The sequence below is a fragment of the Oncorhynchus keta genome, chromosome 32, assembly GCF_023373465.1.
Source record: "Oncorhynchus keta strain PuntledgeMale-10-30-2019 chromosome 32, Oket_V2, whole genome shotgun sequence".
Lineage (NCBI taxonomy): Eukaryota > Metazoa > Chordata > Actinopteri > Salmoniformes > Salmonidae > Oncorhynchus > Oncorhynchus keta.
The window spans coordinates 9009666-9027685 of NC_068452.1; the positions used below are offsets into that span (position 1 = coordinate 9009666).

At 43.8% G+C, this 18020-nt stretch overlaps 1 protein-coding gene across 2 annotated transcripts; it reads left to right on the forward strand.

Annotated features, from left to right (window-relative positions):
- The first annotated feature begins 204 nt into the window (after positions 1–204).
- Positions 205–17892, forward strand: LOC118365003 (UTP--glucose-1-phosphate uridylyltransferase-like). 2 transcript variants are annotated; one of them, XM_035746884.2, is made up of 10 exons: positions 205–373; positions 2686–2801; positions 5481–5588; positions 13410–13595; positions 14193–14326; positions 14609–14906; positions 15232–15429; positions 15682–15924; positions 16058–16162; positions 17458–17892. In XM_035746884.2, the coding sequence occupies exons 2-10, from the start codon at positions 2703–2705 to the stop codon at positions 17563–17565; spliced, it is 1479 nt and encodes a 492-aa protein (XP_035602777.1). In that variant the 5' UTR covers positions 205–373; positions 2686–2702; the 3' UTR covers positions 17566–17892. The 2 variants fall into 2 exon arrangements, with proteins under 2 accessions (XP_035602777.1, XP_035602776.1); XM_035746883.2 differs by lacking the exon at positions 205–373 and adding an exon at positions 1477–1669.
- Positions 17893–18020: the final 128 nt, after the last annotated feature.

The window sequence follows — 18020 nt, forward strand, 5'->3', positions numbered from 1 at the left end:
TATTTTGATGGCGAGCCTTTGTTAGAAAAAAATATTTTATATAGATGAATAAACTGTGGAGACAAATATGCACAGTCAGCGAGAAAGAGTCGGAAGAGCTCAGGTCCGCCCTCGTGAACAAGATTCTGATTGGGGTAAGTGGATTTTCTCATGCTTTGATTGGCCACTGACTCACCAATCGTTTGCCCTCATTGACAGGCCTTCATTTGGCATCGCGTGGTGCAAGAAACCTGTCCAAAATAAATATACTCCTCAGGACGGTGACAATGTGCATTTTAAAGTGTTAATTTTCACAGGCCGAAACCCAGCTCGCTAAAGTAGCCAAGCACCTTGGAGTTCTTTGGTGGATTGATATCAAAATAATTATCATCAGGTGGGTAGCCAATGCAATGAATGACGTTTGAAACATTATGCTTGAAAACGTGGTGCTTGTGATGTAAAATGCACTACTAGAGCCTTTTAAACAAAAACATTTGCTGCTGGCATGGATATCTTAGCTACCGCTTCTGCAGAATGGCTAGTTTGCCCCTGCCACTTCGTCTCCCAAGTTGACCGGGGCATGTATCCAAGATAGCGAATCGTGTGGCTAAAGTCAATCCAGGGTGAAATGAATCAATACAAATAATGTATGAACCATACGCCAGCTTGCCAAACTGTTAACGGCGGGGTAGGACCAACCATGCTATAGAAGGGATGTGATGATATTCTGCTATTCAAGAAACTGCGTTATGGGGAAATGTGGACGAATCGTGTATTTGCCTCAAACGTAAACATATTTGGCAACGAGTATGTGCGTATGGATCTGACCAGAGATGCGTGTTCCATAATAAATTAACTAAATATTCTATTTAATTCATAGCTCTCTCGGCTGCCTGCTGTGCTATAGGGCTACATGTAGGTACTGTAGCCCACATAAAAACATCGGACATTATCAGCTGGCAAGCACTTGTCAAATAACGTCAGGCGGTCTAATGCACTGCATCTCAGTGCTAGAGGTGTCACTACAGACCCTGGTTCGAATCCAGGTTGTATCACAGCCGGCCGTGATTGGGAGTCCCATAGGGCGGCGCATAATTCCCCCAGCATCGTTTGGGTTTCGCCGGGGTAGGCCGTCATTGTACATAAGAATTTGTTCTTAATTGACTTCCCTAGTTAAATAAAATAGTTCCGTTAGTGAGATATTTTGCGATTGTTTCCTGCTAAAGAGGGGTCGTCACTAGCCATCCACCAAGTCTTAAACTCCGCCTATTCCTACAATTGTTCTTCTTAAAATATTATTTTTAAACCTAACCTTAACCACACTGCTAACATTGTGCCAACCCTTAAATTAACACAAAAAAAGCCATATTTTTTTCCAGAAATGTTGACGATGTAGCCTATTTGTGTGGCTGTGCTATCTAGTGGAAACCCAAAAGAGGTGGGCGAACTGAGAATGGGTGGTGTCGGGTTTTACTGATGGATTGATACATTGTTTCTTGGGACTGCAGTTCATTTTCTCAAGCGCGAGTGGCTGTCACTGGTGTCTGGTGTCAAGCCATTGATGTTTATCTTTTATTGAACGATGTCTAATATTTGCTCGAAGACTATAGGCTAGGCTTTTGGAATCTTATTTGGATAAATTTTCTTGGCACATATTTTGTCATACGTCCAAAGATGTCTGTTTTGGATGGTAAGTTTTCTGTACCTGTCGGTAATGAGTCAGATCGCTACTTTGCCATTGCTATTGATTGCTCTTGACAGTTCTTATATTTTCCATGACTATAAGTCACTTCTTGACTTCTCTTTTTAGTGTTTTAATTATTTAAACTTTTTAGAAGGCAGTGCGTTCATTTTACTTCACTATATTTCTGATGTGTTGAATTTAGGCTACTGAGAATATACATTTCACCACATCGGTATTATGCAATACTGGGAATTGCCAAATTAGGCAACCAATCTCTTCATATTTTCATCTTGAGTGATTTGCATGTCAATTGTACCCAGAGCTTGGTTGCTGCTATGTCTATATTTTCTTAACATAATAAATCCTGTATTGAACACAGGGCGAACGAATCGCAATTGACTGGTTCAATAATGGAGGGGCAGGTAGCCTAGAGGTTACCGAAAGGTCGCTGGTTCGAATCTCAGAGCGGACTAGGTGAAAAATCTCTGTGCCCTTGAGCAAGGCACTTAAACCCTAATTGCCCCTAATAAGTCCCTCTGGACAAGTACATCTGCTAAATTACTTTTAAAAAAAAGATATATGATAATATTGACCCAATAGGCTTGACTTGGTCATGGCATAATGGATATAGGAAGAACATTCTAGATGTCCATTAAAATAGATCCAATAAGCATTATGTGAGTAGACGTTTTCATGGCATCATATGTAACAATGTTCCATTTCACCTATTGTAAAATAATGTGCTTGCTTAATGACTACAAGCTGCCTCGCTCATTAGAACACAGGCATGCAGTGGTGTCAAGAAGGCTTTTATGACAGAACGTCTTTAAACTGACCTTATCCTCTGTCTGATAGTTTTGAATGGTTCCAGCAGAATGAACAAACTTAGCCTTCTCCCTCTCCCTTTCATTCTCTCCTTTCTCTCCTTTGGCCTCATACTCTTTGATTTGTTTCGAATGGTTCAAGCGGACTGCATGATGAAATACCTCTGTCGCTTTCTTTCTCTCCTTTTCTCCCGGCAGATATCAGCAAAGCCGGGATGGCAGAGTTTCAGGAGAAGCTGCGGCTGCAACATGAGGCCACCATGCACAAAGAGCTGGAGAAGCTGCTGACCACAGCCAAGGGGGCTGAGCAGGAGGTGGGCCTGGGGTTTGGAGCGAGAGTACCTGGTGCATGTTTGTGGATCCAGGGTGGTTGTTTTGGAGGAGTGAGGACATTTCTTGGCGTGCTGGACTGAGTTCTGAGAGGGTAACCGGATGGTGAATGACCCGTGTGTCTCTCGACGGGTCAAACACAGATGCACACACTTTACGATTTCACAACATGGATTCACTCTACCTCTTTCTGCTCCTCTCTCCCATTTGTTTTCACCTCCCCACTCTTTGCCCCCCTATTTACTTTAAGCCCCAGCAGGCTTGATGTTAAACCCTTTCTCTATATATGATGTAGGCCATACATTCCCACAGAAATCATTGTCACTTTTCCTCACCACTGAGCCCTCACCTTACAAAGCATCAGCTATTACCATGCTATCCAACAAGCACAGCGCACAACCCATTAAAAACAACCCATTTGCCCAGAAACTGGAAAGACAATTCTCCCTGCTTAGCAAAACATTTGTATGCGGTTAGCATTGCTACTGCTAACTAAGGCATTGGCATGATGGCAAAAGCTTACAAGATAAGCATTCACTCTTTAGAGTAAGTGGTTCCTTTTTTTTTTACACTCCTCCTGGTTTCACTTCAAACGCATCACATTAAAGTTAGATTGCGGAGGGGGGAGAAACGCAATTAAAACCCGCTAAGGAGCCCGGAGGGTTGAGGAATGAACAGTGAGATGGGCTAGGTGGGAGTTCTAATGATTATCCCAATGGGGGTATTTAGAACACACTGAACTGAAACGGACATGAAAGCCATTAAGCAAAGGTCAGAAAGGAGGGTTGCGGGTAGAATGCTTTGATTATAGGGAAGTGGGCAGGAGAGGATGAAAGTCTACGCGTCACGAAACAGACTGCATCAACAGACTAGAGCAATAATGATGCATGTCATTTGGAATAGAACTATTGAGTTCAGATGTAGCTTATATATAGGTTTGGTCAGGCCAGCATTTTCTCAAATAACCTCCACCAGCTCCATTTGATTTGGTCTATAGAGCCCCACCGTAGAGGTGTCATAATACCCATAAAACCATGGAAATGGTTCCAATTGTTTTTCTATTCATTTTTCCCCATAGGGGATTTTAGAAGCACTTAAAATAAGGGATGTTTCATGTAGTCTTACACTGGCGTGATGCTTTGATAACAATGTAAATCTCTCTTGGACAAGGTGACTTTTATCAATAAATTCGGCTGGATTTACTCTCATCGTGCAAAACTACAAATCCCTGGAAGCTCCTACACGTCATCGCTAGCTGACACCTTTGCTAACAGGTATTATGTCAATTTTAAAACTTGCACAAGATAGTTCACAGAATTGTCCATTTAAAGAAATGTAGCCAATTTATTAATTACTACATTTAGCTAACATTAGAAAGCTAATCCACAGATTCTTACCTTTGCCTCAATTCAGCAGTCTCGTCCAGATCATGTCATTTGTAGTTCTTTATGACAGCCACATTGGCAGCTAATTAGCGTTACATTTTTTTTGGGGGGGGGGGTTAAATACAGGTGAATATATTGATTAAAGTCACCTTGTCCTAGAGAGATTTACACGGTTATCAAAACCATTTCCCTGTTTGACCACTAGGTTTTACGACTCATACTGTGCTACTATATTCCAGTACAAGCACACCTGATTCAAATGTTTTACTAATCATCAGACTTGAAGCCGACTGGAGGTGTGGCGCAAGGAACTCTTCTGTGCCCTCATCTTCCTTTCAGTCATAAACAGCGCAGCCCGGGATGTCGACAGTTGGTGGAAATTTGTTGACGATCTAAATCTGGTCCCGTGCCCTCTCCGGATTGAGGGCCAGGAGCTCAGTGTGTGATTGTGTGAAGATTTTAGGGGTAATGGTACAGAAAGATGTACAATGGGGCGAGCAGGTTGCTACTATGGTAACCAGGAGCAACAGAACTCTTTGTCCTTCGCCGCCTTATAAGGTTCCATGTGCCACAGGAAGACCTGGTTAGCATTTACACCGACTACAGACGCCCCACCCTGGAATATGTCGCTCCTGCTCAACACAGCTCACTGACCCAGGCCCAGTCTGGTGACCTGGAGCGTATTCAGAAGAGGGTACGCCGCACCATCCTAGGCGGATACTCCAGCTATACTGAGGCACTTCAGATACTGTCCCTAACCCGCAGTCAGCCTCCTAAAATCTCAATTCAGAGTCTGGCTAACCCCTGACTGAATCACAGTGACAGGCAGGAAGACCTGCAGCCAAAACAAACTGACTATACCAAAGTCTAGTTTACCAATCCCATATTTCTGCTCATTGGTTAATTTTTTCTCTTTAAGACCACAGTACGTTATTGATTAAGATTTTTGTTAAAAAATATATATAAATGAATGTTACTCATATCCATTAATATTTTGTTTGTATGCTCGTGGATTTGTACTGAATGCTATATGAGTGTAATAAAAAATAAGTTGAATCAGGTGTACTGGTTCTGGAATACATCAAATAAATGGAGATGGCTGAAGTTACTAGAGGTTTGGGAGACACCGTTTTAGGCTTTAGTAATGTTATGATTTCAGTAGTGTCTTTTATCAAGCTATGTTTTGTGTGTGAATTGGATGCGATTTATGAATAAATTATGTGGATTTTGATCATTTGCGTCCATTCAAAGCCTGAGCCTTGGCACTTTCTGTTTCAGATTTCCAAAAAGGACTTTGAGGGTTTTAAGAACCTCTTCCACAGATTCCTCCAGGTAAAAGGACCCTCTGTGAAATGGGACAAGATCCACAAGCCCCCAGAGGATCTGGTGAGTAGTTTGGTTTTAACCCTGGTTGTCTACACGCCACAAGCTGAAAGCTCAGGCATTCGTTAATTTGCATAAGAAATTATAAGACATTGTCATACAGATCAGCCTATGACTGAAAATGCTTCCTTTCCTTACCATTGGAAATTCATTGTTTCTGCAGGTGCAGACCTATTTTCATGTTGCCCCTCTTGTACAAGGGATTGTCTGACCTTTAGTGTCTTTAGTTTTTTTTAAAATCAACTTTGTTGCATATTTAGTGCTAGTCCACAAACTCTCAGAAACACTGTTTTGAGTGTAGCATCTCTCTGTGTATGTTGGATGAGATTGGATCTCTAGGCCAAAGCCCTCTTCTACAATGAGCATCCACACCCCCATCTGAACAGATAGATGCCAACGCGGCCCCTTTCGACTGAGCATGAGAGCTGTGGATTTAGTGGCTGTCAAGTCACACTGGTTCTATGGGGGGCAGAATGCTGTGGTCCTGTCGTCCTGCAGCACAGAGTCTGGGACAGAAAGCCCAACCAAGTGCCAGTGCCAGTACCCCCCTCCAGCTGACTGGAACATCTGAGGCTCCAGTCAGAGGCTTTTCCCAAGTCTAAAACGTCTAAGAACTTAGCGTTTTGAGTAGTGCTGGACAAGAGACTGCGCCTATGGTGACAGGAGGTAGACTCCGTTTTAAAGGAACGAGGGGAGTGTTTCAGGGAGACCTGGGTTGGAACCACTGACCCATGGAACACTTGGGCCACATGCAGGAAGGCTACATCCAGTTGGTATATAGTTGCACACCCTTGTTTGTGAGTCGGTACATTCCCAAGCACGTGAAGCCCACAGATCTTAATGAGTACGTAGTAAGGGATGGAAACAAGCACCCCACACCAACAGAACTGAAACGAGGTAACCCGATCCAAGAACACTGTGTGTAGCTGTGGGCCAAAGCAAGCCAGCTATTTATCACCTGAGTGACATTTCAGTATCTCAGAGCCTGACACCCCCCCCCTTCCCAAAATAACCCCTAGCTCATAGGTTACCCTATAAATAGCCTGACCTTTCCAGCATTCGAAAGCACAGCCTTGAGGGAGCATGATTCTAGCCTGGGGTGATATTTGGCTTACCCTGCCCTGAGGCCAAGTTTACACTCTTGCTACCCGTGTGCATGGGTGGGTGTGTCATCCTATCTGCTCTAGCAGCCTCACTGTAGGACTGTCTTTGGACAGTCTTGTTTTGGGACGTGGTTCATGGTCACGACCGTAAGTAGGGAATTTGAAACCGTCTCTGGACTCGTTCCGCACTCGTGACGTCTAGACAAGGTCACCTTGGAGACCTTGAGTTTTGAAGTTGTGTTAAGTTCAAACAACTCGGTTGTTCAAGTTTTTATGAGTTAAATCTCATCGTGTTGTATTTCTTGTTATCGACAGAAGCTGTATGGTTCTGAAAGGGTTAATCGCTTATCCGATATATTACAGTAGTGTCAGTCTTCTGCAGTAAATCTGCACAATGTTGACTTGTGAGTTAATGTACCTAATTGAGTGAATCTCACAAAAAACAGTCCATGCAAAGTGGTTTTCTATTATCCGATGGATACGATCTACTTCTCTACCAGATTCCCACAGATTCTCCATTCCCTCCCAGTTATGTAATTGCTCATAGGTCAATATTGCTTGTTTTTTTTGCTTGAGTTTGAATGGTTGAAGTCCATGGTTGCTAATACGCGCGTCGAGTTTGCAGTCTCAACATTTAGTAGTTCTAATGCTTCATCAGCTAGCTAAGTGCTTGGAAAGAACCCTACATTTTGAATAGCCTAGCGAACAATAACGTCCCAAGAATGGAACCTTGCGGCAAGACAGTATTTATAGGAAGCATTTCAGACATTGTACAATCAACCTGTACACATTTTGATTTGCTAGTTCTCCACATTCTAAAGGGATGATTCAGGTTCTTTGCTGTTTCACTCTAGTAAAACTCTGACTAACTAATGAATAAGTGAGATATGTGTTTCCCTTCTCTAAATCTAGTCCAGATTGGACTGTCTTACTTTTCTTTCATGAATTAACTCGGTTAGATCCCCAGAAACCCATGGACTATCTGAACCCTTATGACTTCAAGCGACAGAAATTCTCTTGAAAGATCGCGCAGGAAGCCAAATCAAATGTTCTAAAATTGTTTCCTAATAATTGGTGGCTTCGCCTTTGTAAAGAGAACTACAGAGCTCGCAATGAAAGTAACCTGTTTGTCATCGAGAGTAATTGCACCTCACCTCAATAGCCCAGACTTGGGTAAGCACATCTTATTGTGCTGTGTTATGACTGACGATGGAGAACCCACACCTTCAAAACACTGTGTGGTCTTGGCTCCAACACAGCCATGAGAGACTGTTGTATGTTGGGAAGGATCCCCGTAAGGTAAGAAAAATTGGTATGTCTTTGAGAGCAAAATGTTCATGGTGATCATGGCAAGGAAACAAAACTCTAAGCGTATTTAAATTATTTAGGAAAACAGCCTTAATGTTGTAAACAAACGTCATTATGGTGTCATCCAGAGTCACATTTATTTTTTCAAGCACACGTTTTACATACAGCAGGTTTTAAAGGACCAAAGTGTTTGTTCGGCTTTGTTTTTTCATGTTTGCCATGGAACAAAAATCCCAATACTGGTATCATTCCCAGTGGCGTGTATTCATGGATGCCAAGGGTAGCCAGGCTTACCCCAAAAATGTACCAACACCAGAGAAAGCATATGAGCGAGTGAAACAGTGCCCCCCTGTCTCTGTGTAGACCACCTATCTGATGCTGTCTGGTCAAAAAGAGTATGACATTGTTGCTGCCCGTAGCATTGGATACAAGGGAAGCCAGTGAGCATTTGGCCTCGCTTGATTAAAATAATAGCCATACTTTTGAATTTTTTTTTTATCAGTGAACTGAACTATGAATGGTCCTGGCACACCAAAAAGTGTCGAGGGAAGTCTATTTGGATTTGGCTTCACCACAATCACATCAAGAGCAATACATCATTAGAAGAAAGTTCATTTGTTTAATCTTGTTGTGTTGTCCTCCAGTGGCTAGCTAGCTAAAATGGACCCTTTCCTATACCGAACAAAAATATAAACGCAACATGCAACAATTTTACTGAGTTACAGTACATATAAGGAAATCAGTCAAATTAAATAAATTCATTAGGCCCTAATCTATGGATTTCACATGACTGGGCAGGGGCACAGCCATGGGTGTGCCTGGGAGGGCATTGGCCCACCCACTTGGTAGCCAGGACCTGTCAATCAGAACGAGTTTCCCTCCACAAAAGGGCTTTATTACAGACAGAAATACTCCTCTTTCAATAGTTGTCCAAATGGCTGGTCTCAGACGATCCCGCAGGTGAAGAAGTCTGATGAGGTCCTGGGCTGACATGCTTATGTGGTCTGCAGTCGTGAGGCCAGGCGGGTGTAATGCCAAGTTCTCTAAAACAACGTTGGAGGTGGCTTATGGTAGAGAAATTAACATTCATTTCCCTGGGAACAGCTCTGGTGGACATGCCTGCAGTCAGCATGCCAATTTCACACTCCCTCAACTTGAGACATCTGTGGCATTGTTGTGTGACAAAACTGCACATTTTAGAGTGGCCTAGCAAAAGGTGCATGCATGTATGTAATGATCATGCTGTTTTAATCAGCTTCTTGATATGCCACACCTGTCAGGATGGATTATCTTGGCAATGGAGAAATTCTCACTAACAGGAATGTAAACAAATTTGTCCACAACATTTAAGAGAGAAGCTTTTTGTGCATATGGAAAATGTCTGGAAGGTTTTATTTTAGCTCATTAAACATGGGACCAACGCATGTTCCGTTTTATATTTTTGTTCAGAAGGATTTGGACATGTGGTTTTACTTGATTCTCTGTACTGGCCAATGATTATAACGGCAATTCTGATCTAACCATAAATTCATACATTGTACCCCTGTGCTCGATTTATATACATACACCTGTTAGCAAAGGGTGTGGCTGAAATAGACGAATCCACTCATTTGAAGGTGTCCACGTACTTTTGTATCACGATCGCAAGGCGTATGAACAAACGGGTTATAGAGCAAATATCAGAAAACAGGTTGGAATATGGCATTTATTTTCTGGCTTGGCTTCCCTAGTGATTTTACTCTGCTACTGATTGGACCGGCCCAAATCTTGACGTGACTTTCTGACACGAGAGAGTTGTGAGGTCTTGGGCCAGTCTTTGGTAATGTCAAATGGGGACTAACATGAAGCTTAAATGTTGTTTGTTAAATCCTTTATTGAAGATTATTATAGCCTGTATGTCTTGAGGGAAGTATAATTGTAGAATGACACGGCTCTCCAGACTCCTATTCATTTAAAAGGGGGCTATGGTTGTGGTGATAGTTAGCCTAATAGTAGTTGAGCTATAAAAGTGTTTTGAAACTTCTGCCCAACAACAACTCACGTGAGGTTGTAGCTTCTGGCAATGGACCAATACGTGTCTGAGGTTTTCTTAAGGAGTTCCTCATTCCTGTGTCTTACACGTTGCTTTGTGTATTTTCCAATAGTCCATACACACTGAATACAGTACACACTGTGAAACAATAAATTGGGTTTGTTGGGAGAGTGTGTACAGTCTGCCTCTAACCTATAGGGCCGGTTTCCCGAGACAGTAGGCCTAGTCATATACTATTTATTTTATTTAACTAGGCTAGTCCGTTAAGAACAAATGATTATTTACAATGACTGCCTACCCCAGCCAAACCCGGACGACGCTGAGCCAATTGTGCGCCGCCCTTGGGGACTCCCAATCACGAACGGTTGTGATACAGCCTGTAATTGAACCAGGGTCTGTAGGGACGCCTCTAGCACTGAGATGCAGTGCCTTAGACCGCTGCGCCCCTCAGGAGTGACTAGTAAGAAGTAGCCCACCACTTTCAATGGTGAGTCTCCATTGAACATGTTTTTTAGTGCAGGACTAGGCTATCTCCTAATATGTCTGGTCCTGGAGAACACTGCCCATAGCATTGGGAAATCAGATTTATAAGCTAGATTTGAAATGGCCTATCTGTGGGAAGACATTGTCAAGATACTGCGAGGCAGTCTGAGTTCCTTCATGGTCGCACTCTCATCTCGATGGTTCGTCTCATGAAGGTGAGCGGTAAGGAAGAGGCCTGGCTGCCTGTTACCATGCCAACTCTGAAACTGTAGCCTCCCTCTGACGGTGCAGGAAGTGTGTGTGTGTGTGTGTGTGTGTGTAAAGGTAGTGCAGGAGGTGTCATCGTACACTCCCATCATACTCTCCTGCGTCTGTCTATGCATTTGACCACGATGGGAGGGAGGTAAAGTTAGGTGTGTATATAAGTTAAGTGTTGAAGACAGAGTGTAAAACGGATTGTGTAAAAGTTAAGGTCTTGAGTGTGACACACACACAGTCTATAATTACTCCCTGTCCTTTTTGTCCTCTTGTGTTGTACATCTGTCATCTTTCCCTTTTGGCAACAGCAGGGCCAGTAAAGGCCAGAGGGCAGGTTCCTTCTCCCTGGGAATTATTCTAAATGACTGGAAGTACAGGAAAGGACATTCAAATGGAAGTGAATTATACCCACCGTCTGACTATACCACATCTGGCTTACCCTGTATTCAGTTCACAGTAAAACATACCATATTAACAGTGTGCCTTTTTTCAATTATGCAGGCTACCGCTCGCTGTACCTTGATGTAGGCCTACAAGAATGAAATATAGTGGGCCTATTGGACAAATCTATTTCTGGACCCATGTTTTTAATTTGGCATGAAGATACAGTATGCAATATTGATACACAAATAAAACGCTGACCAGATACATAGTTAACACCAGCGTCATCCTTTACCTCTAACACTTTGCTACAGCCTTTGTGGCTGTCCCTCCTATGACGGGGGTGAGATTTTCTGTAGGGGTGTTTTGTTCTCCCCTCAGTCCCTGTGTGAGGATGTACTTTATCCCCACCACTCTGGGTTTTGCTGTCATGGCTTCACTGAACAGCACTGTTACATAATGGGAGTCTGGAGTGATGCCAGCTCCCCCCACCCACCTTGAGCAACCCCAATACTGCCCCCCAGCTGTCAAATGCTGAACTGCAGATCCAACTTTCACAGGGATTGATATAGCAGTCGGCAGGTTGAGTCTCCTCTGTGGTTACCCCATTGGTCAGGTTAATTATTTAATTTATTTTATAGCTTCTTGATATGCCACACCTGTCAGGTGGATCTGCCATACAACTCTCCTTCTGTGGCCTCCCAACTGCTCTTAAATACAAGTAAAACTAAATGCATGCTCTTCAACCGATCGCTGCCCGCACCTGCCTGCTCGTCCAGCATCACTACTCTGGACAGTTCTGACTTAGAATATGTGGACAACTACAAATACCTAGGTGTCTGATTAGACTGTAAACTCTCCTTCCAGACTCACATTAAACATCTCCAATCCAAAGTTATCTAGAATTGGCTTCCTATTTCGCAACAAAGCATCCTTCACTCATGCTGCCAAACATACCCTTGTAAAACTGACCATCTTACCAATCCTCGACTTTGGCGATGTCATTTACAAAATAGCCTCCAACACCCTACTCAACCAAATGGATGCAGTCTATCACCGTGCCATCCGTTTTATCACCAAAGCCCCATATACTACCCACCACTGCGACCTGTACGCTCTCATTGGCTGGCCCTCGCTTCATACTCGTGGCCAAACCCATTGGCTATAGGTTATCTACAAGACGCTGCTAGGTAAAGTCCCGCCTTATCTCTGCTTGCTGCACCCACCCGTAGCACACGTTACAGCAGGTATATCTCACTTGTCATCCCCAAAGCCAATTCCTCCTTTGGCTGCCTCTCCAGTTCTCTGCTGCCAATGGCTGGAACAAACTACAAAAATCCCTGAAACTGGAAACACTTATCTCCCTCACTAGCTTGAAGCACCAGCTGTCAGAGCAGCTCACAGATCACTGCACCTGTACATAGCCCATCTATAAATAGCCCAAACAACCACCTCTTCCCCTACTGTATTTATTTATTTAGCTCCTTTGCACCCCATTATTTCTACTGTCAAATCTACCATTCCAGTGTTTTAATTGCTATATTGTATTTACTTCGCCACCATGGCCTTTATTTTGCCTTTGCCTCCCTTATCTCACCTCACTTGCTCACATTGTATATAGACTGTATGTTTGTTTTACTCCATGTGTAACTCTTATGTGTCAACTGCTTTTCTTTATCTTGGCCAGGTCGCAGTTGTAAATGAGAACTTGTTCTCAACTTGCCTACCTGGTTAAATCATTTTTGTTGTTGAAAACAACCAAACTGCGACTCCTGTGGCGGGCCGGGCGCAGTGAGCGCTAACCAAGGTTGCCAGGTGCACGGTGTACCCTCCGACTCATTGGTGCGGCTGGCTTCCGGGTTGGATGCGCGCTGTGTTAAGAAGCAGTACGGCTGGTTGGGTTGTGTATCGGAGGACGCATGACTTTCAACCTTCGTCTCTCCCGAGCCCGTACGGGAGTTGTAGCGATGAGACAAGATGGTAGCTACTAAAACAATTGGATACCACGAAATTGGGGAGAAAAAAGAAGAAAAAAAAACAACCAAACTGCAAAGCATTGCTGTATCCTAAACAGATTTCTGGATCCTCCCTATTTGTTTAATTGAAAATCTGCCAAATTGTCATTCCTGTAACTTCCTTACTACTTTGTTAATGGAGGAACTTAGGGCCTGCACTGAAGCATTCTAACATTGCCAGTATGTGTAAATCTTCAGGCTACTCCCAGTATCTGACCTGCACCTCTTTCCCTCCCTGTTGCAGATCCACCCCTATGACAAGATCAAGGCACAGGCGCTGCCGGACAGCGTAGCGGCCAGCCTCAACAAGCTGGTGGTGGTCAAGCTCAACGGAGGCCTGGGCACCAGCATGGGCTGCAAAGGCCCCAAGAGTGTCATCAGTGTCCGCAATGAGAACACCTTCCTGGACCTCACCGTCCATCAGATAGAGGTAGAGGATATTATATTGTACTGTAGTATACTATTGTTGGTCCGAGAGAACATAACACTTAAACATTTTTTTTTAAAGATATACAAATATTCAGTATGAGACAGAATGTTAACTAGAGCTAGTTATTGTAGTACTAGATATTCATTTCTTTCCATTTCTACATTCAACATAATTTGGAGGAAATTACAGTATGATAAAACAATTTGGGAGCCAAACTCCAGTCATAAAAATGTATCCTGAGTGGCGCAGTGGTCTAAAGCACTGCAGTGCTAGCCGCGTTACTACAGATCCTGGGGCAACGCACAATTTGGCCCAGGGTCGTCCGGGTTAGGGGAGGGTTTGGCTGGCCGGGATGTCCTTGTCCCATCGCGCTCTAGCGACTTCCTCCGACACATCGGTGCTTCCGGGTTTAGCGTACATTGTGTCAAGAAGCAGTGCGGCTAGGCGGGGTTGTGTTTCGGAGGATGTACGGGTCTCGACATTCGCCTCTCCCGAGTCCGTACGGGAGTTGCAGCGATGGGACAAGACTAACTTACTACTAATTGGGGAGAAAAAGTGGTTACAAATCATTTAAAAAATAAATGCTTTTCCTCTCAGCACTTAAACAAGACATTCAACGTGGATGTGCCTCTTGTTCTCATGAACTCCTTCAACACAGACGAGGACACCAAGAAAATCCTGCAGAAGTACACACACCACCGGGTGCACATCCACACTTTCAACCAGAGCAGGTAACACACAGATGTCCGCACCTACAGAATGTTTCGAAAACATTCTCTCTGTACTGGACATGATCCTGTTCTATTACGATCCTGTTCTATTACGATCCTCCCTATCTCTTTCCTGAACATCCTCTCCCTCTTTTTACACTGATCCATCTCTCCATTTCATTCTCTTCTCACCTCTACCTCACTTGACAGGTTGTCATTGTAAATAAGAATCAGTTCTCATTGACTTACCTGTGTAGATAAAGGTAAATGAGCATTATTAAAAGTCTCCTCCTGGCCCTCTAGATACCCGAGGATCAACAAGGAGTCCCTGCTGCCCGTGGCAAAGGACCTGGGAATGCACGGCGACCACGCCGACGCCTGGTACCCGCCCGGCCACGGAGACATCTACGCCAGTTTCTACAACTCCGGCCTGCTGGACCAGCTGATCACCGCGGGCAAGGAGTACATCTTCGTGTCCAACATAGACAACCTGGGTGCCACCGTGGACCTGTTCATCCTCAACCACCTGATGACGCAGCCCAAAGACAAGCGCTGCGAGTTCATCATGGAGGTGACGGACAAGACCCGCGCAGACGTCAAGGTGAGCAGAGGTTTGTGTGCTAGCTGGATGCAGGCAAGGGGTACTGCTGGTTCTCCTTTCTCCTTGGTGGTTCATTGAATTGTTACTGTCGCTGATGGTCAGAGTCCACCCACCTCGGCAGGACCTTGGGACAAAAGATGTAAGACCATTACCATTGTCGTATTAGCACTCTTTTTAGAGGATAAAATGGAATTCCCTACAATTGTATGATCCATTTTGCGATGTATTATACCTCAGTGTAAAATGGTATTACAAGCCTACCATTTTTTCTTTTTACATTTCCTGACTGCTCATGGTGCTGCCACGCCTCTCAATCTCTCCGCAGGGTGGCACGCTGATCCAGTACGACGACAAGCTGCGTCTGCTGGAGATTGCCCAGGTGCCCAAAGCCCACGTGGACGAGTTCAAATCCGTCACCAAGTTCAAGATCTTCAACACCAACAACCTTTGGATCTCACTGGCTGCCATTAAGAGGCTGCACGAGCAGAACACCATGGACATGGAGATTATTGTCAACCCCAAGGTGAGAGGACAGGGGAAAGGGGAGTCTTTAAATTAAAACTGGTATCTGTATCTGTTTAATTCGTAGCCATGTGTTTTAGGGTTTCCTTTGATGTTTTTACTCTTAACCATCCCATTTTATATGAATTAATACTTTTCGGAAGGCTGTCACCCATAGCAACTCACCTATGATTAGATTTGCATAACAATTAAATAGCCGCCACAAGCTCACTGAACGTTAGAGCCAATTACCCCTCAACTACCTCCTCTCCAGACGCTGGACGGTGGTCTGAACGTGATCCAGCTGGAAACAGCGGTGGGCGCCGCTATCAAGGCCTTCGACAACGCCCTGGGCGTCAACGTGCCCCGTAGCCGCTTCCTGCCTGTCAAGACCTCGTCGGACCTGCTGCTGGTCATGTCCAACCTCTACAGCCTGGACGCCGGCTCGCTCACCATGAGCAAGAAGAGGGAGTTCCCCTCCACGCCACACGTCAAGCTGGGCAGCTCTTTCACCAAGGTAATGGAACCAAAATGTAGATGAATGCATTTATGAGTCATTATGGCAGACATTTTGATTTTCATTGGAGGTAGTCATTCTTATTTTATGGTTTGAATTGTTAGTATAGGTTCTTGACCTGTTATGGTTGCAGGTGCATGACTTTCTGATGAGGTTCGAGAGCATCCCAGACATGCTAGAACTGGATCACCTCACAGTATCAGGAGACGTCACCTTCGGAAAGAACGTCTCTCTCAAGGTAAAGGCTTCATACTCAAAATGGTAACTCATTCCTATTGCATAGTATCTACTTGGAATTGGAGGTAGACTGATTTAATCAGGGCCGATTTCAAGTGTTCATAACAATCGATATTTTTGGGCGCCGATTTAATTTATTATATACCTTTATTTAACACATTCTTATTTTCAATGACGGCCTAGGAACGGTGGTTTAACTGCCTTGTTCAGGGGCAGAACGACAGATTTTCACATGGTTAGTTCGGGGGATCCAATCTTGCAACCTTAGTTACCTAGTCCAACGCAATAACGACCTGCCTCTCTCTCTCGTTGCACTCCACAAGGAGACTGACTGCCTGTTACGCGAATGCAAGTTGCTAGTTAGCATTAAACTTATCTTATGAAAACAATCAATCATAATCACTAGTTAACTACACATTGTTGATGATATTACTAGATATTATCTAGCGTGTCCTGCGTTGCATATAATTTGACTGAGCGGTGGTAGGCAGAAGCAGGCACGTAAACATTAATTTTAACAGCACTTTCGTGCGTTTTGCCTGCAGCTCTTCGTTGTGCGTCAAGCATTGCGCTGTTTATGACTTCAAGCCTATCAACTCCCGAGATGAGGCTGGTGTAACCAAAGTGAAATGGCTAGCTAGTCACTCTCTCTGAGCCTGTGGTTTTTTCCCTTGCTCTGCATGGGTAATGCTGCTTCGATGGTGGCTGTTGTCGTTGTGTTGCTAGTTCGAGCCCAGAAAGGAGCGAGGAGAGGGACGGAAGCTATACTGTTACACTGGCAATACTAAAGTGCCTATAAGAACATCTAATAGTCAAAGAATGAAATACAAATGGTATAGAGGGAAATAGTCCTATAATAACTACAACCTCTTACCTGGGAATATTGAAGGAAAGGAACCACCAGCTTTCATATGTTCTGAGCAAGGAACTGAAACGTTAGCTTTTTTACACAGCACATATTGCACTTTTACTTCTCCAACACTTTGTTTTTGCATTATTTAAACCAAATTGAACATGTTTCATTATTTACTTGAGGCTAAATTGTTTGATGTATTATATTAAGTTAAAATAAGTGCTCATTCAGTATTGTTGTAATTGTCATTATTACAAATACATTTCTAAAAGAATTGGCCGATTAATCGGTATCGGCTTTTTTTGGTCCTCCAATAATCAGTGTCGACCTCTACTTGGAATACAGAAAAATGATATTGGGCTACTTTTGCTTGACATTTCTCTCCAACTGTAGGTATTTTGTGTGTTACATTTGTCTACGTCTCCTCACTATCCATTCCACAGGGAACGGTCATCATTATTGCCAATCACGGAGATAGGATTGATATTCCTGCTGGAGCAGTGCTGGAAAACAAGATTGTATCTGGCAACCTGCGCATCCTCGACCACTAAGGCCTTCAGGACAAGACAGTTGCACAGACCAGACTCAAGGACAAACTATACCTAGGACTGTTTTAGAGCAAGAAAGGTTTCACTGTGATCCATCATTTATCTGCAGCTTACAAAGAAAGACTTAACCACAGTCAGGGTCATTTTAATCCGTTTTTAATGGATGGGATGGTCCTCCTAATGAGCGTTGTGGTTCAGCACAAGGCTTCGTTTACACACGCAGCCCAATTCTGACAAGGCATATTAGTGGAAAAAGATCAGAATCGGGCTGCCTGTGTAAACAGCCTCTGTTGCCAACTCTGACCTGAATAAAGTGCAATATGGATTCAACTTGTCTTGATTTTAAAACTAGAATAGTTTAGTGGCAAATCAAAGGTGCGGCCTCTGAAGAGCCCATCTCAACACTCCAACCCTGCTCCTGGAGAGCTAGTCCTGTAGGTTTTTGCTCCAACCCTAAA